The following is a 20,031-nucleotide window of genomic DNA, read 5'->3' as shown; positions in this document are numbered from 1 at the left end:
GCCTCCAAACCGGGGGATCCCCTGCCCCCACCTGGGGATTGGCAACCCTATCTCAGACTCGCCTATCTCACACGGTCCTTGTTGTGGAGGTAAAATGGAGAAGGGGATAATCTGGTAAGCCACTTTGGGTCCCATTGGGGGGTGGGGGGAGGGAGTGCAGCATAAATGAAGTAAACACACAAATAAGAAAAGAGCCCTTGAAAAAAGGCCATCCGCACAATTATTCTCTTTCCTTCACTGGCCATCCGGATCTCTTCAGGAAGCCCACAAAGAAGGCCTGAAGGCCATAGATCTCCCCTTTGACTCAGCCTCTGGGCGGGAAACTCCTCTTCTACACTATTTAAAAGAACATGAGCTCAGTCTTCTTAGGCATCCGCTCATCATAGTTAAGCCACTTGCAAATGTTGCCATTCCACACCCACCCCTTGAAAATTAACAGCAGCCACCCCCCAGTAGGCATTCCACATGGGAAACCTCCCTCATCTCTGAGACCCAGCCTGGGGGGAAGACTGCCTGTTTTGCTATAGAAATACAGGCACCTAACACCTCCAGCCACAGGCTCACAGTCCTTGCATCTGAGAGTGCATTCAGATGTCCGATTGCCACCTTGTATTCTGGCAGCCTGGGTTTCAAAAGCTTTACAGCAGGTTGAAACTCAGCAGGTACAGCTTCACCTGCTATGAAAAGAGGAACATCCCACCCCCAGATTCCCAGAATTTGAGACACAACTAATCAGAGTAGTTCTTGCCATCTGTTTTCCCTGCAAGGAATCAGTTCTGGAACATAGATCAGGTATAACTTCCTGGTACTTTTGATACCACTGGGAAGAATCTCTTAGCACACTGAGGACTAATGAAAAGTCCCTACTTCACAAGACCTTATGCCAGAGGGACCTCTGAAGGACAAAAATGCCCCTGAGACTATAAAGGCACATTTTTCTCCCTCCTAATTTCCCACAATCCCAGATTAGAGGTGTAGGGAGTACAGATGCCAGCCTGGAATCATAGATCATCTCCAGATTACATCTACAGAGATAATTTCCTCTGGAGAAAATGGCTGCTTTGGAGGATGGACTGTATGGCTTTGTCCCCCACTGAAGTCCTTGGCCTCCCCAGGCTCCATTCCCAACTCTCCAGGAATTTCCCAACCTGGAGATGGCAACCCTCTCCCCTCACCTGAGTGGGAACTTGGCAACCCTAATAGAAATCAAGACTTCTGAAGTCTTCCTGGCAGGCTTGACCCCAGCCCCTGTTGTCAGAAATGGCCCACTCCTCCATAATCACTTCTTTCCTTACTTACAAAATTCTTTCACGATGGCCAGACCAATGCCTGAGGTGCCACCAGTCACAATCACCACTTTGCCTTGGTAACGCAGAGAAGTTGCCATGTTAACTGTTTGCCTCAGTTTCTCTTAATGATAAAAATCCATGTAGAGCTTGGGAATTTAAACTGCTGGGTGGAGATAAGTAACTGCTGAATTTGGGAAATATAAACTGCTGGGTGGAGCAACACAACTGCTGAGTGGGCATGTTGGGAGGAGGGGATGTAGCTATTTTGCTGTCTGTCACCTTGGCAGGTTGATGATCATGAGGGCTGATCATCATTGAACTGGGAGAAAATGACAGGGGGGAAGCACTTTAGAACCTTTTGTGTTTTGCCCATTTTACAGCTTTGTTCCTGGAAGACCTGAGCCAAAAAAGCAAGAGCTGTGAGGAAAGGAACTCCCACTGGATCCCTATTCAGGATCTTTCTGCTAAGGCTGCTTTTACTTTCCCACTGCTCAGTTAATTTCCTGTATGGTGGATCTTCCCTCCATAGCTGACACATGGGAATAGGCTATGTAGGCAGCTGTCTAGGGTGCACCTGGCCTACAGGGGTGCCACCGGGCGCCCCCTTCCCCCACCCCACTGCTCTCGGCTTTCTATTTACTATTTTCTGTATTCACTGTGTGACCCACTTGTTCCTGCAGAGTGAATTCCATGTGTTAGTTACTTTTTAGGAAAGAATGCCATGGTGGTCCCTCCCACTGCTCTAGAGTAGGAATCCTGGAGCCAAGTTGGCAAAGTAACCAGCCTCATCCCCTCTACATTTCCTTTACTTGCCAAGGTCCAGCTTCATCAGTTTCAACTTATTTCACTGCTTGCCACCTATACCCCCTGAGATTCCCCTTCAACTTCCCTTCCCTACATTGATCTTTGTCTCTTTTCCTCTGAACTCCAGCTTGATCTCACTCTATATAGCAGTCAGACCCCCCTTCCAGTTGCTGCCCTGGCACATTTCTAGCCCTGGAAGGGCTGCTATAGCTGTGTTTTCTCCTAGTACCGTCAGTTTGGCTGGGCCCACAAGGATATTTCATTCTTATACTGCAAAATAAAAATCTTCCCCCATTAACTTTGCCTGTATCTTCTCCATAAATAAATCTGATGCTTTGAATGTCTTTAGGGGTATCTCTTTCAATCATGCTTTTGTTCAATAGACTCAAAGATTCCAAATGCCAGTCAGGTGAAGACACACATCTGTGCAGTGGTCGTTTTGTAGAAAAATAGGTGGTGGAGCTCATCCAGGGATTGTTATGCAGCTGCATCTACTATTCAATTGACAAGGTGGGGAGGAGGAGGGGGAATCCTCAGAAAGGTTGAGGAGCTGTGCTCCTGTGAGCTCCTGCTGAATCTGAGGCCTGCACCTGTGTATTGCTTATGATAACAGCACCACCACTAAAAAGGCCTTCTGGCCATTTGTAACTGGCTTCCTCCTCCTTGTCAGCAAGAGCTTCAAAAGAAGGGCTTTATTAAGCGACCTGAGTTGACAGGCAGGTTTGTGGTCTAGGGGAAGATGTTTCTGCAAATGCTCCTCTTTGTTTAGCTGTACAATTTTGGTGTCTGGAATTTGTCGTAAGTTGTTTTTGAGCTCCAAAATTAATGTTGCTCTAATTTAAATAGATAGGCACGACTAGACTCAAGAAGTCCTTTGAAGTACTGCTCATTTGTCCCACTGATGATGTTAACGACAGATAGGACGTATTTTGAAAGATTAAAGCAGCCTGAATAGGCCTCTGCCTCCTGCTCTGGGGCTCAAGCAGGTGCTTTGTAATGACTTTCGCAGAACTTCCTAGACAACATTAATCTATATTACAAGAGCATTTCTTTGTATCTGAGGGTGGGGGTTTGAAATTTCCACCTGGCCATGGAGTACGTTGTTTTCCAACACAGGGAATACAGCACACTTTTATCCTAGAGAACTGTAAGCCTTATCCTGAAAAATAGTTCATATTTTTATACATTTGGTTTAATTCATCCCTACTAGGAAGTGGAAAGTACCATCAAGTCACAGCTGATTTACAGCAACCTCATAGGGCTTTCAAGGCAGGAAATATTCAGGGGTGGTTTGCCATTCCCTGCCTTTGTGTAACACCCCTGGTGGTCTCCCATCCAAACACTAGCCAGGGCCGACTCTGCTTTGCTTCCAAGATCTAACAAGATCAGGCTGGCTTGGGGTATCCATATCAGTGCCCCCCATTAGGAGATGCTGGTTAATCCCAGTGAACTGATTTGAGTGTCTCAGGTGGACCTGAGTTACACAATTTAACCCGACTGGGGTTAAATTGAGGGTTTCCACTGTTGAGGTAGCCTGGGAGGATCTAATTGGGAGTCTCCAAATACAGGACACAATTTGCTGTAATCAGCATTATTTGCCCCTCAGTCTTTGATTCATCAGGGGGGTGTAGCTTAATATGCAGAGGAGTTCCTACTACAAAAAAAAAAAAGCCCTGTTTGTTTGTATAGGAAGAAGAAGCATCTCTGCAGGGCTCCTTCCCCTTTTCTAACGTTGCCCTCCCCAGGCACTTCTGTGTCTCCCAAACTGGAATTGGCTGAAAGTTAGAATTCTGCACCCACAAACTGCTAGTAAATCCTGCCCCACCCATAGGCTTCCCAATCCCCAGGTCCCAGCGGGGGATCCCCTGGTTTTACAGGCTTCCCCCCTCCCCCAGCCAGCTGGCCGGCGGGGGAAGCCCCTCCCCCACAGCCATTATGCACCTCCATGAACAATTCCCATAGGGAATTATGGGGAATTGATCTGCAGGTATCGGGGGCTCTGGGGGGGCTGTTTTTTGAGGTAGAGGTGCCAAATTTTCAGTATAGCATCTAGTGCCTCTCCCCAAAATACCCCCCAAGTTTCAAAAGGATTGGACCAGGGGGTCCAATTCTACGAGCCCCAAAAGAAGGTGCCCTATCTTTCATTATTTTCTATGGAAGGAAGGCATTTTAAAAGGTGTGCTGTCCCTTTAAATGTGATGGCCAGAACTCCCTTGGAGTTCAATTCTGCTTGTCACATCCTTGCTCATGGCTCCGCCTCCAATGTCTCCTGGCTCCACCCCCAAAGTCCCCAGATATTTCTTGAATTGGACTTGGCAACCCTACCCACCCAGGTTCAGCTTCTGAGATCTCATGATCTTATCTCAAATGAGATACTACATTTATTTCTCTTGTTTTGCATATTTGCAGATTATGGGATGTTTGGGGAACCCCCAGGGGAAGCAGCATTGGCTACTCTTCACCTTGCCACAGATGCTACTGTCAGAATTAACGATGGCAGCCCCATCTTGGGTTCAGCCTCACCTGGCCCAGACTACGATATCATAAACCAGCCCGGGAATTTCCCTTCTCTAATTTAGTTTCAGTTTGTCATATGGATGTGGTCAAGGACAACAAGACCATGAAACTGCTGGACATTAAACTCATCCTGTTGATGTTTTCTGTTTAAATTCCTTTGATCAACAATTGTGCCTGTTCTTATCCAAAATCCCATCATCCAATAAAGTCCTGGTTCCAAGAAAAGAGTTGCCATAAATATGGTGTTGCCATTTTGTTTTAATACATGAAAAGGAGTCTTCATCAGGAGGGCCCACACTTCTTAGCTGAGTTGGCTTTGGTGCTCTTTCCCTGACCTCACAGCTTCCTTTTCCAAGCTCTCTGCTAGAATTCCTTTGCTTCTTCCCCTTTTCAAATAGCACCATGCTTCCTGGTAAAGGAAAAGCAAGTTGACACATTCCCCCAAAGTAACCAAAGTGATCTCCTCATCCTGGCATATCACAAAGCAATTCAAACTGTTGAGCTGAGGCTGAAAATGTCATTCAATTTTTCCAAAATGCTACCGTCAAAATATGTACAGTGGAAACTTCCAACCAATCAATTGTATTACAACGATTCTAGATCAGCTGACAAAAGTCAAATCAGCACCACATTTAAAAATGTACCTACTGTGAAAATTCATTGCCTCATTAATGTAATTTCCATGGTACATACATAGTTAATACTATTGAGTACAATATCCTATACTGGGGTGGCCAAACTTGCTTAGCATAAGAGCCACATAGAATAAACATCAGATTTTTGAGAGCTGCAAGACATGAATGTCAGATGTTTGAGAGCTGGGAGAGAGGGAGGAAGGAAGGAAGTAGATGAGGAAGGAAGGTGGAAAGAAAGCGACTTTACCTTTAAATGCAATCTCCAAGCCACCGGTCAATAAGGCTGGTGAGGGCTTTGAGAGCCACACAGTTTGTGTGAAAGAGCCACACGTGGCTCCCAAGCCACAGTTTGGCCACCCCTGTCCTATACTATTGACTACAATATCCTACTGAACAGACTGTCAGTAGTGAGATGGGGGAGAGCTGTATTACAGTGGTTTCAGTCCTTTCTGGGGGGCAGTTTCAGAGGGTGTTGCCAGGGGATTCCTATTCTATCCTGCAGCCATTTGCCTGTGGAATTCTGCAGGGTTCATTCTTAAGAACATAAGAGAAGCCACATTGGATCAGGCCAACAGCCCATCCAGTCCAACACTCTGCATCACACAGTGGCCAATAATTTATACATACATATATATATATATATATATATATATATATATATATATATATATATATATATATATACATACATACACACACACACACACTGTGGCTAATAGCCACTGATGGACCTCTGCTCCATATTTTTATCTAACCCTCTTGAAGCTGGCTATGCCTGTAGCCGCCACCACCTCCTGTGGCAGTGAATTCCACATGTTAATCACCCTTTGGGTGAAGAAGTACCTCCTTTTATCCGTTCTAACCTGACTGCTCAGCATTTTCATTGAATGCCCATGAGTTCTTGTATTGTGAGAAAGGGAGAAAAGTACTTCTTTCTCTACCTTCTCCATCCCATGTATAATCTTGTAAACCTCTATAATGTCACCCTGCAGTCGACGTTTCTCTAAGCTGAAGAGACCCAAGCGTTTTAACCTTTCTTCATAGGGAAAGTGTTCCAAATCTGTAATCATTCTAGTTGCCCTTTTCTGCACTTTTTCCAATGCTATAATATCCTTTTTGAGGTGCAGTGACCAGAATTGCATACAGTATTCCAAATGAGACCGGACCATCGATTTATACAGGGGCATTATGATACTGGCTTATTTGTTTTCAATTCCCTTCCTAATAATACCCAGCATGGAGTTGGCCTTTTTTATTGCAATCGCACACCTGTCTTGACATTTTCAGTGAGTTATCTACCACGACCCCAAATTCTCTCTCTTGGTCAGTCTCTGCCAGTTCACACCCCATCAACTTGTATTTGCATCTGGGATTCTTGGCCCCAATGTGCATTACTTTGCACTTGGCCACATTGAACCTCATCTGTCACATTGACGCCCACTCACCTAGCCACAACAGATCCCTTTGGATTTCCTCACAATCCTCTCTGGTTCTTACCACCCTGAACAATTTTGTGTCATCGCAAACTTGGCCACTTCACTGCTTACTCTCAACTCCAAATCATTTATGAACAAGTTAAAGAGCATGGGACCCAGTACTGAGCCCTGCGGCACTCCACTGCTTACCTTTCTCCACTGCAAAGACTGCCCATTTATACTCACTCTCTGCTTCCTATTAATTAGCCAGTTTTTGATCCACAAGAGGACCTGTCCTTTTACTCCATGACTCTCAAGCGTACTATGGAGCCTTTGATGAGGAACTTTATCAAAAGCTTTCTGGAAGTCAAGGTAAACAACATCTATCGGGTCTCCTTTGTCCACATGTTTGTTCACCCCCTCAAAGAAATGTAACAGGTTAGTGAGGCAAGATCTTCCCTTACAGAACCCATGCTGAGTCTTCCTCAATAACTCATGTTCATCAATGTGCCTACTCATTCTGTCCTTGATAACGGTTTCTACCAACTTTCCCGATATTGAAGTCAGACTGACTGGCCTGTAGTTTCCCGGATCTCCTCTGGAACCCTTTTTAAAGATGGGGGTGACATTTGCTACTTTCCAGTCCTCAGGAACAGAGGTAGATGTCAATGAAAGATTAAATATTTTTGTCAGAAGATCCACAAGTTCAACTTTGAGTTCTTTCAGAACTCTTGGATGTATGCCATCCGGACCTGGTGACTTACGAGTTTTTAATTCGTCCATCAGTTGTAGGACCTCCTCTCTTGTGACCTCCATCTGGCTCAGGTCTTTCAACACCCCTTCCAATAGAAGTGGTTCCAGAGCAGACAAACACTTCTCATCTTCCACAGTGAAGATCGAGGCAAAAAATGCATTTAGCTTCTCAGCCATTTCCCTATCCTCCTTCAGTAATCCTTTGACCCCTTGGTCATCCAAGGGCCCCACTGCCTCCCTGGCTGGTTTCCTGCTTCTAATATATTTGAAGAAATTTTTATTGTTGGTCTTTATGGTTTTTGCAATATGCTCCTCATAGTCCCTTTTTGCCTGCCTGATCACAGTCTTACATTTGATTTGCCGTTGCCTGTGTTTCCTTTTATTCAGCTCACTCGGACTAGCTTTCCACTGCTTAAAGGAGTCCTTCTTACCTTTTACAGCTTCAATTACTTTGTTTGTTAACCATGCAGGCCTTCTCTTATACCTGTTTGTACCTTTCCTAACTTGTGGTATATATTTTATCTGTGCTTCTAGGATTGTAGTTTTAAATAGTCTCCAAGTTTCCCCAAGGGTTTTGACCGTATTTACCTTTCCTTTCAGTTTCCTCTTCACATGCCTCCGCATCTCAGAGAATTTACCCCTTTTAAAGTTAAACGTGGTCGTACCGGTCTTTTGGGGCAACTCCCTATTTATACAAGTAGTGAAATCAATAACGTTATGGTCACTGCTCCCAAGCGGTGAGATCACTTTTACATCTCTCACCAGGTCTTGGGCATTACTTAGGACCAAATCCAGGATCGCCCCACCCCTGATAGGTTCCGTGACCATCTGCTCCATAACACAGTCATTGAGAGCATCTAGAAACTCATTCCCTTTCTCTCGACCAGAACACATATTGACCCAATCAATCTGCGGGTAGTTAAAATCACCTATGACGACACAGATTTTTCATCTAGCCACCATCTTTAAGCCTTCCATCATATTATAGTCATCCTCTGTCTTTTGATTTGGTGGGTGATAACAAACTCCCATAGTTAAATTGCCTTTTGGGCCCTCTATTTCAACCCAAAGCATTTCTATAAGGGAGTCCAATTCTCTGACCTCAGTCTTACTGGACCGTATGCCCTCTCTGACATACAGAGCCACCCCACCTCCAACCCTTCCCTCCCTATCCTTCCAGTATAACTTATATCCAGGAATCACTGTGTCCCACTGATTCCCCTCATTCCACCAAGTTTCTGAAATGTCTATGTTTTCCCCCAGCACTAAACATTCCAACTCACCAATTTTACTTCAAAGACTTCTAGCATTTGTGTACAAACATCTATAATTTCCCAGGCAAGCTAGGCCCGCCACCTTCCTCATGCCGCCTCGAGACTCTGGCAGGCAGTCCATTCTGTTTGTCACCATCTCAGTGGGCAACTCTGTTCCTTTACCCAGTAGAAAAGTATCAGCTAACCCTTCACCTCTTTGAGATGAGTCTTCCCAAACCAGAGACATTTCATCTCCTGTCGGCTTTCCCCCTAGATTTAGTTTAAAAACTGCTCTGCCACCTTTTTGATTTTAAGCGCCAGCAGCCTGGTTCCATCCAGGGACAAGTGGAGACCATCTTTTTTGTACAGCTCCCGCTTGTTCCAGAAAGCATCCCAGTGCCTAACAAACTTAAACCCTTCCTCCTTGCACCATTGTCTCATCCACACATTGAGACTTCTAATTTGTGCCTGTCTCTCCAGCCCTGCACGTGGAACAGGTAGCACTTCCGAGAAGGCTACCTTGGAAGTCCTGGCCTTAAGTCTCCCACCTAGCAGCCTAAGTTTTTCCTCCAAGACCTCACAACTGCATTTCCCCACATAGTTGGTGCCAACATGCACCACGACCACCGGCTCCTCCTCTGCGCTGTCTATCAGCCTATCTACTACACGCGTAATGTCCGCTACCTTCGCACCAGGCAGGCAAGTCACCATACGGTCAGTACGTGGTTTTGCCACCCAGCTGTCTACTTGCCTAAGGATCGAATCACCAACTTATTCTGCATGCTGTTTTATGTGAAGCCGCTGAGACAGATCATGAACTGACATTCAGCACCACATAAAAGAAAACAAGATACCTACAGTAAAAACTCTGCCTTGTTAATATACCTTCCATGGTACATATATAGTTAATAAAAAAAGATTTAGCCAGGTGTTTTTTGGCATACCTCCTGGGCCTACCCATGAAGCCTCTATTAAAGGGACAGGACCCAGGTCTCTTGGCCACCCTGCTTCCAGGGTTTCCAATCCTGTAATGTCTGAGGGGCAAGTAGAAATTTATCATGCCTACCTGTCCCAGTCAAGGGACAAACTCCAGCAGAATGAAAGATGGCCACCCCATCTTAGATTCAGCCTAACCCGGCCCAGACTATGATATCATAAACAGGAGCTAAGCCTGGAATTATTCGCTTTTCTTATTAGGCTTTAATTTGTCATATGTAGGTGCCCAAGGATACCAAGATCATGACATTGTTGAGCTGCATTAAATCTTTCATGTTTATGTTTACAGTTTCATTTGTGTTAATTCCCTTTGACTCACACCTGTGCTTGTTCTTATCCCAAGTCCCATCATTCAATAAAGAAAATTTCCAAGAAAAGCAGTGCCATAAATGCGTTGTTGCTGTTTGACTTTAATACGTGAAAATGAGTTTGCACCAGGACTCACCTTAACTAGTTGAGCTGGGGGTTTTGGCACCTGTCTCCTGCCTTCACCTCCAAGCTCTCTGCCTGGATGGCTTTGCTTCTCCCTCTTAACTTCCTTTAAGTTTGTTTGTGAGCAAATTGTGCTCGCTTCATGGTGAAAGAAAAGTGCTTTTTCACATCCTTCAAAAGCAGAGCTACTGATCACAGTGATGGTGGTAATTTATATCACCTCATCCTAAGAGAGCACCAAGCTATTCAGCTGTTGAACCAAGGCTGGAAAAGTCATCTGACTGATTCTGCATTAGCCTTTGTCCTAAGAAAACATAAGAGAAGTCATGTTGGATCAGGTCAATGGCCCATCCAGTCCAACACTGTGTCACACAGTGGCCAAAAAAACCCAGGTGCCATCAGGAGGTCCATTGGTGGGGCCAGGACACTAGAAGTCCTCCCATTGTTGCCCCCCCGCCAAGCTCCAAGAATACAGAGCATCACTGCCCCAGACAGCTATATCTTGTGGCTAACAGCCACTAATGGACCTCTGCTCCGTATGTTTATCCAATCCCCTCTTGAAGCTGTCTATAAGAGAACAATTATGTTGTCCTGGTCTTGTTCTCAGCTCTCAAGTTTGTGCAAGGCAGGGAGCAAGCACAGATCACACAGCCCCGCTCCAGATATGTCAATGCAGATCCAGGGGAAAAAGCCACCATGAGGAGCCCCACACAGAAGAGAGGCAAGTGCTAAATGCGGAATCAGTCTTTTTCAAATGTCACTGTCAATATATGTACAGTGTGAGCTTTAAAGGGAGAACTCAGGCACTCTGAAAGATTTCCCAAGGAACCCAAGAGAAAAGTCTGAGCACTTGGGACCTTAAAACCACACTTGTTACCTTCTGTCTGTCCCTATTCCCCACAGCATGCATTCACAGACCCCTTGAAAAACCTTTGTGCCTTTCCAGAGGTGCCTGGTAGGGTTGCCAGGTTCCCCATGGCCACCAGCAGGGAATGATATGTGCGGTCTCTAGATTTAGGTTCAGATTTAGGATGTAAGGATGGACCCTGGGGAGGACCTCAGTGGGGTGCAATGCCATAAAAGTCAGCTCTCCAAAGCATCAATTTTCTCTGTGGTCTGGTCAGCTCTAATTCTGGGGGATCCACAAGTCCCAGCTGGAGGCTGGTGTTCCTAGTGCCGGCTCCCAGGTTAGACACTACAGCCTTCAAGGGGGAAAAAACCTTACAAGACAGATAGGTGTGGTTATCTCTTCATTCACGAGTTGCTGTTAGCTCTTCATTCCATAAAAACAAGACTGCTGGTGTGATTTGTACCTTTAAAGAAGGCTTAGAAGAGTCATCCACAGCCTTCCAGTGCACCTATTTCCTTTGCCCCCAAAGCAAGAAGTCGCGTTCTGGGATCTCTCTGCCTCATTAAAGTAGAAGAAGCTTCAGGGCACAGAGAGAACACTCAAGACCTCACTTGCACATGGGGTTTGGGTCTTGATTTATCTGGGGTATATGGAGCTTCAGGCAAGAGAAACGCACAACACTGTGGCATCAACAAGGAGGGTCACATATGCACATTCACAAAAAGCTTTCCTGTAAAATTCCCAATACTTTACCAGGTAGTTGGCTGCCACAACACACAACAGGATTAATGGGGTGTTATTGACCTCTTTGTCATGAAAAACGCCATCTGCTCCTTTTCTGAATATTAAGTCTCAATTACATTTCCAATCCTTTACCCTTTTGATAAGTCATTTATCCCTGGTCATTTATCCTAAGGTCAAAACTGCCTGCCCTTCAGAGGGGTGTTCTGCCTTTTCTTTGTAGCCTTGCTGCCCACACTTTTAACTCAGAATTTCCTTGTTGTCTGTTTGATGTCTATTTTCCCCACTCATTCTGTCAGTCAGTATTAACTTGCACCTCTGCCTCCACTTTTAATGTGGCTGGTATAGGAGGCTGAATCTCTGAGGCAGCTTCATTCTGCCTCAAGGTTATATTGTGTTTAGGATTATGTCATATTGAAACACCCAGAGCTCCTTTCCATATTTGTAGCAGGGACTTCTTTGCACATTAGGCCACACACACCCTGATGTAATCAATCCTCCTGGAGCTTACAGTAGGCCCTGTAAACTCTTGGAGAATTACATCAGGGGTGTGAGGCCTAATATGCAAAAACGTTCCTGCTACAAAAAAAGCCCCAGGAACACCTCTGTAGTTGCCTGGTAACCATTCTAAAATGGCTTCTCACACATCAGTCTTAATTGTCTACTACCCGCATTCATGAGAATGTGTGACACAAGAATGTTGAAGTGCTGGTAGTGTGTGTAAACTGCATGCCCTCGTGGACACTTTCATAACAATATTGGTTACAGACTGGATTTCGACTCATGTATGAGAATTGACAACTAGCCTGAAAAGTATCAGCCTCACCTCCTCCTGCGCCTTTAGGAGCAACTTTATTTACAATTATTATTTATTTATTTATTTGGAATTTTTCAAAGCACAGAGAATGGAGACTCTATCACTGGCCATCTCCATGCTGTGCAAACCTTCACCTGACAGTCAAACTTCTATTAAAGGCTCAAAAACAGACACATTTTTTTAAAAAAATTCTGTCCTTAGGTCAGGATTACCTTTTGCATGAGGCATACAACACACCATGCTTCACTCCAATGACACCAACAATACAAGCAATGCTGATGATGTTTCCTTTTGTTTTCAGGAAGTAGGGCAGCGCAGACTGTACACCAGGTGTGGCCAAACTCGCTTCGCATAAGAGCCACATAGAATAAGCATCAGATGTTTGAGAGCCGCAAGGCATGAATAATATTACAAGCACATATTTATTAAAATTCTTTAATACTTTCTTTGCACAGAAAGATAAGATACATATCTATGCACTTTACAACATGACTACATTAGGAGGAGGATTTTTAAAAAAACAAAAGCTAGGAATAACAGTTCCCATAAGACCAGCACAGGGAAAAGCTATGAAATTATTTTTTTGGCACCAGTAAGAAAAGGAAACACACACACACTATATAAATCACTGACCTCTGTTTACATCATTATGTATCTCTCTTTGCTTTGACACCAAAGCTAGTAAATACAGCTCCTACAAGAGCTATGAAACTAAGAGGGAACTCCATGCTGCCCTCTTTAATTCTGTCCCTCCTTCCAATGGCTCTCTCAGCTTTTGCACTCTCTTTCCCTTTTCTAGGTCTCTGGGCGACCTCTGTGTGTCAAGCAAGGAAGTTCATGAAATTCCAAAGTAACCAAAGTGCCAATTCGTAGCACCCAGATTCTCGACGAAGAAGGCTGCAATGGAAAACAGGATGGATTTTACTAAACATTTTAGGCAGCTCTAACTCCACTGTCACTTTATTTATGACTCTCTTAATTTTGAATGGCCCCAGATATTTGTACGCCACTTTCTTAGAAGTTTGGGGCAAAGGCAAGTTTTTAGTAGACAGGAACACCATTTCTCCCACTTTGAATTCCCATTCCGGAGAGTGCTTTTTGTCATATTGGGCTTTATAGACTCTTTTCGCCATTTCCAAGTTGTCTTGGATTACTGCCCACCCCTTTCCCAGCGTTCTCCACCACTGTTGACAAGAAGTGGTAGCAGCGGTTTCGTTGTTGCTGGGCAGGAGGGGGAACGGTTTTCCTTCGTAGCCGTTCACAATCTTAAATGGGGTCATCTTGGTTGAACTATGGAGACTGTTGTTGTACCCATACTCTATGAATGGTAAAAGTTCTACCCAATTAGATTGTTGATAGTTCACATAGCACTGCAAATACTGTTCTAGAAGGGCGTTAATCCGTTCCGTCTGTCCGTCCGTCTGCGGGTGATAGGCGGAACTCAACCCCTGTTCCATTCCGGTTAGTTTGCAAAACTCCCGCCAGAAGTTGGCAACGAACTGCGGCTCGCGGTTGCTAATGACCTTGTCAGGGAATGAGTGGGTTTTAACCTCGTGTTGGAAAAACAAATAAGCCAGCTTCTTTGTGGTTGGTAATTTTTTACAGGGAATGAAATAGGCTTGCTTAGAAAATGTATCCACGACTACCAATATCACTGTCCTACCCTGAGAGGCTGGTAGTTCCACTATGAAATCCATAGATACTGCAGACCAGGGTCTTTCTGCTGTCAGGGTAGGTTGGAGGAGTCCAGGAGCCTTCCCCCCCACTTTTCTTCGCCATTATGCACACTGGACAGGAGGTTACAAACTCAGAAATGTCCTTTTTCATATGCGGCCACCAGAACTGTCTATTGACCAAATGCAATGTTTTTACGTATCCAAAATGCCCGGATAGTTTATTGCAGTGGCAGTGTTGTAGAACCTCCCATCGTAGGGTTTTTGGAACATACAGTTTTCCATCATGATACCAAAACCCTCCTGTGCCTTTTTCCAGCCCATCTGGCCTCTCCCCCCCTCGCGCTCTGTTTCTTCGATCAGTTGGTTGCCCCCCCCCCCCCCACGGTTCTGGCGCCTTGGGCTTTTTCCCTGGTGGTCACAGCGCCTGCCACCGCACTAGGGGGAATGATGGAATCTACCACCTCCTCTCTTTGACTCTCATGCTGGGGCAGTCTAGATAGTGCATCAGCCAAAAAGTTCTTTGAGCCGGGAATGTGCTTGAGAGTAAAGACAACTTTGCAAAAAAAACACGGCCCACTGAATTTGCTTCTCTGTCAACTTTCTCCGGTCCATGAGCGCCTCCAAATTTTTGTGGTCAGTCCAGATCTCGAACGGCACTCTTGCCCCCTCTAGCCAGGACCACCGGGTTTTAGTGCAAAAGTTACTGCAAATGCTTCTTTGTCCCACACTGAACAATTACGCTGCTCTTGGGAAAAAATTTTAGAGATATAGGCACAAGGTCTTAGCCTCCCCTCTTCATCTTTCTGCATTAATATGGCTCCGACGGCCACATTGGAAGCATCACATTGCACCACGAAGGGTTTAAGTTCATCAGGGTGGGTTAACACCGGCTCGCTAGTAAACAACCTCTTAAGTTTTTCAAATGCCTTTTGACAGTCTCGAGTACACGCTAGTTTCGCCCCGAGTTTTTTTTGCCTCGGGCCCCTTCCCCTTGGTTTTTAATAAGTCTGTTAGGGGTAACATAACTTGGGCGAACCCCTGAATGAAGGTTCTGTAAAAATTGGTGAATCCGAGGAATGATTGTAGCTGTCTACGTGTCCTCGGGGATTCCCAGTCTAACACTGCTTGGATTTTGGCGGGGTCCATGGCTAAACCCTTCCCCGACACTCGGAATTCCAAATAGTCAAGTTCCATCTCTTTGGGGGACTCCCATTTTCCTCCTCTGAGTCCGATTCTCCGTGGCGATCGCCATCAGGTCTTGGCTCCCCCCTTTCGTCCTCTCCCCGGATTGGGCACTCGTCCCCGTCGTCCCCGGGGTTTCCCTGCTTTCCACCTTTCGCCGGTCTGGTCAGGAGTGTTTCGTGGCAAGCGGGCGCCTCATCCATCAGGGTAGTGGATGTTCATGGCTCCCACTTCCGAGGGGTGATGAACAATTGTTGTACATGTAAAGGGGACCCGGGTCCTCCAACTCTCCTAGCTCCGAGGATGTGCCAGGGGGGAGACTTCAGTTGGGTTGATAGGCTCTCTGTCGTCCAGAGCTTTTTCAGCCATCCGGCTTGAAAGTTGCTAGTTCAGATAAACCTTTAGTATGGTTCAGTTCCAAAATGTCAAGCAAGGGAGTTCATGAAATTCCGAAGTAACCAGTCTTTGATTTATTTGAAACAAAGTTAGGTTTATTGATAATCCAAGTAAGCCATCCAAGCGAGGTATTGGAACTGATACATATTAGCAGTGAAAAGCATACTTAAAGATGGCACATCAAAGGTTCTATAAACAAAGCTATATTCTCAAAACATTATAGTATTCACGTGTGAATCTTCACACGGCAGTTACTTCCTTATTTCTTATGCGTCTGGAGTGGCCTTGCTAGTCTGGGAGACTGTCCCCAGAGGTTCGAATTTCAAAAAGCACATTCCTACATCTGTTAGTAGAAGCGAGAGAAGGGAGGGGGGAGTCCTACTACTTTGATGTGCATAGCTCAATTCAGAATTCAGAGTTAGTAACATTTCTACATTTTGATAACTATATTAAAAAGAATTAATCATTCAGCATATAGTGAACATTGCTTGACATTGTGGTGGAGAAGAGCCTGCAAGGCTGCCTATACCCCTGCTTCACACATGGTGAAAATATGGATCAGTGCTATGGGTCAGTGCTCAGCAGCTGACTGAGGTCCCAATGCTAAGCACACTTGCTTGACAGTAAGCTTGCATTAAATTCTTCCTTGACCTTGATAGTCACGCAATATCTGTGAATGAGCCATATGTGGCTCCCAAGCCATAGTTTGGCCACCCCTGCTGTACACAAAAGAAACAAAAACAATGTGCTGGATCTCAAGAGCAGAAATTTATGAAGCTGTTGTAGCTTAGAATTGTCCATTGGCAGAGGCCCTTCCTCACACAGTGAGCAAAAATCCTTGCAACTGTGGAGATGGCAGGATGAACCCTTTGGGTGCAATGCAGGTCCTCGGCTGTGGAGCCCTGGCCCATCCCTGTTGTTCTGATTTGAACAGTGGATGACTGATAGACCAAGGTAAAGTCCTGCACCTCTGAATTCTATAACATCCTAGGTTTTTTTCTGCTTGACTTCCCAATTCTGGAGGAAGCCAAATACCCTCAGGGTGAAAGGAAACTGCTTATATACACTGGAAACACTCGCCATGCATGCTAACAAACAGCTCACAACCTTGATTTCCATGATGTTGCCAGTGTCTTGGGCACTCACGTTACCCATATCTTCAGGATAACCTGTTCGTGAGGAGATCAAGTGGATTTAAAAGGGAAGTGGGTTTTGCAGAGGAAAGATCCACAAAGAGCAAGAGAACAGATTTCTAACACGGCCCTGCAATATCTTAATATTTCTTATTTTAAAAAAGAATAATATCCATTTGCATAAAAATACAAGCCAAACATAATCAACAGATCATATGGACATTTGAGTAACCCTATGGAATCAGAACAGTGGTCCACAGGACATTTAACATAGCAGCAAAGCACAAGCTCCAGAAGACCAAAGCTGCTCTCTCTTACTGTCCAAGGTTGACAGCCTTTAGTTGGGACCTAGAGATCGCCTGGAATTTCAGCTGATCTCCAGGCTACAGAGACCAGTTTCCCTGGACAAAATGGCTGCTTTGGAAGCTAGTGACTCTGCTGAGATCCCTCCCCCCCCCCCCGGCTTCAATGGCTTCCCTCCAGGGTCGTTAAAGGACTCCCTCCTCCCATATTGGCCATTCCCCCAGCAATAATCCCTCTAAACTGTGGAGTGAGCAAAAATTCTTCTTTGTGAGCTACTGACATTAAAGCTGTGAACTACTGCATAAGTTAGTTTGCTCTGGGCCATTTTCCCTGAGCTAAGACAAAAATGCAGGAGCCAGAGGCTAAAAAAACTGAGCTAGCTCACACTAACTCAGCTTAGAGGAAAACACTGTCCCCCCAGTTAAGATCTGCTGCTGTAGCTCTGCTCCTTGTGCCTGCAGAGGTCATCGAGGTGGCGACCAGAGAAAGGTCTTTTTCAGTGGTGGGAGATGACCTGTTTGAAAGGAAAGATGACCTGGTATAGCCCAGTCTCATCTGATCTCAGAAGCTAAGCACTGCAGGAGGTGATGGCAGCTACAAGCATGGACAGCTTCAAGAGGAAGTTGGATAAACATATGGAGCAGAGGTCCATCAGTGGCTATTAGTCACAGGTTATTGTTGGAACTCTCTGTCTGGGGCAGTGATGCTCTATATTCTTGGTGGTTGGGGGTCACAGTGGGAGGGCTTTTAGTGTCCTGGCCCCACTGATGGACCTCCTGATGGTGCCTGTTTTTTTTGGCCACTTTGTGACACAGAGTGTTGGACTGGATGGGCCACTGGCCCGATCCAACATGGCTTCTCTTATGTTCTTATGTTAAAATCAGTACTTTGACAGAAGACCACCAAGGACCACTACAGAGGAAGTCAATGGAAACCCACCTCACCTGCTTTAAAAGCCCTTACTGGGCTTGCCAATCAGCCATCAGTCAGCTGCAACCTGATGGCTCTTACATGCATACACAGCTGACCTATTTAATCCCTTTCTAATTGAGTCTCACCTGGTCAAATAAATTATTTTTATACACACAAAAACACACATCTCTCTCTCTCTCTCTCTCTCTTTTACAGTCAGCTTCCAACCTATGTTTTATACCTTTAAGACCAACCAATTTTTATTTAGAACGTAAGCTAAATAAGGTGCAACTTGACTCCTGCTTTGTTCAACTGCTTCAGGCCAACAGGGCTGCCCGCTTGGATCTATGTTTTGTAATTTATGGCTGAGCTTTCTAATGACTGGGAGCTTAATAGTTTTTTCTAATCAACAATTTAATGCTATTTTTATTAAGTTTTACTTTTTAAACTGCCTCAAGAAGATTCCCTGTAGAGGTGCCATATACATTTTTAAAACAAAGTGAGACTGTTATAGGGAACAACGAGGTGCTCTAGACTCATCTTTGGATGCTTTGGAACAGAAGACCAAATTGGCTCCTAGGCAAACTGAAGGGCAAGGGGAGAAAGGAACTCAAGATAAAACTCAGAGGCTTGGCTTAGAGATGTACATAGCAAGATTTATTGGTTTAAAAGAGACACATACTGCCTCATTTCCATTTTCAAACCTTCAAAAAAACCCTCACAATTGCTTTTAGTCAGAGGAGAGGCAACGTTCCCCAGGCAGATATTGTCGGCAGGATCAGATCATCAGACTGTCTTTGATGATTGACAGCAGAAGCCTCCCCCCAGCCATATTGATTGAGTCTGCCATGCATTCAGTTTCCTTATCATTCCATCAGCTGACTTTTTTCAATAATGCAGAACAATTTGTTCCAGGGCTAAGCCTGGAGATTATTTATTTCTCTATTTAATTTTTTTTAATTTTTTTTTTAATTTAAAATTTTAGACTCAGATGCTAGAGTTCTGCTTTGAAGTCACACCTCCCTTGCATTTCTCAGAAAGCATTGGGAGAACAAAGGAATTCTAATTAGGCTGAAATTAAAACCAACACACAGAAACCGCAGTGCAAATGTCCTTAACTTGTTATTGTATATAAGTAAACAAATTTTCTTTGTGCTGAATTATGATTTTTAAAAAATTGTGCACATACAGAGTTCTATATAAACTGCCCATTATGTGAAGTAGAATGAATTCTCTCCAACAAAATTATTTCCAGGTAGAGCTTCTACCTAGGGGGGGGGGGGGGGAAATCAAGAGTCTTACTGAAAAGACCATGTCAGAGGGACCATATCTTCTGTCAGTGTTCATGGACAATGTCTCAGCAGTTGTGTGAGGAGAGGATCATCTAAAGCCATAGAAGCTGGCTGGGTGACTGTGAGACCCATCATGTAATCCCAGCCAAATTTACCTCAAAGGGTTGTAGCTGTGAGAGTAAAACTGAAAAGAGGAGAACACTGCAAGCCACTTTGGGTACCACCTGGGTAGAAAAGCTGGGGGTATAAATGAAGAAAGTGAAAGAAATTCCCTCATTGGCCAATCAGATCTCTCAGGAAGCCCACCAAGAGACATAAAGGCCACAGATCTCCCGTTCAAGTCTATTTTTAACTTGGGGGAACCCTCTTCTACACAGCTTAAAAGCACAGCAGTTTGGGTTTCTTTTGCATCTGCTGAAGCCACTAACTCACTAAAGCTAGCAATTCCACCCCCTTGAAAATTAACAGCAGCCTCCTCAGCAGGTTTTCCACATGGGAAGCCTCCCTCAGTGCTGAGACCCAGCCAGAAAAAAAACCTGCCCATTTTCCTGTGGAAATACAGGCACCCAATGCCTCCTGCCACAATCCTAGCATCTGAGAGCATTTCCAGAAGTTGGATTATCACCTTGTATTCT

At 44.9% G+C, this 20,031-nt stretch overlaps 1 protein-coding gene across 2 annotated transcripts in view; it reads right to left on the bottom strand.

Moving 5' to 3' along the window:
* Positions 1–20,031, bottom strand: part of LOC132582928 (17-beta-hydroxysteroid dehydrogenase 14-like) — a 75,378-nt gene that overhangs the window by 16,349 nt on the left and 38,998 nt on the right. The window contains exon 1 of one of the 2 annotated variants that reach the window (XM_060254582.1): positions 1,300–1,405. The exons of the other annotated variant lie outside the window; for it this stretch is intronic. Coding sequence (XP_060110565.1) covers positions 1,300–1,387 — 88 coding nt within the window. The 5' untranslated portion in view covers positions 1,388–1,405. Of the gene's footprint in view, positions 1–1,299; positions 1,406–20,031 lie in introns of those variants that run through there. 2 annotated transcript variants of the gene reach the window in all.

The sequence above is a fragment of the Heteronotia binoei genome, chromosome 15, assembly GCF_032191835.1.
Source record: "Heteronotia binoei isolate CCM8104 ecotype False Entrance Well chromosome 15, APGP_CSIRO_Hbin_v1, whole genome shotgun sequence".
Lineage (NCBI taxonomy): Eukaryota > Metazoa > Chordata > Lepidosauria > Squamata > Gekkonidae > Heteronotia > Heteronotia binoei.
The sequence above is the reverse complement of the archived record's forward strand: the minus strand, read 5'-3'. Positions and strand labels throughout refer to the sequence as shown.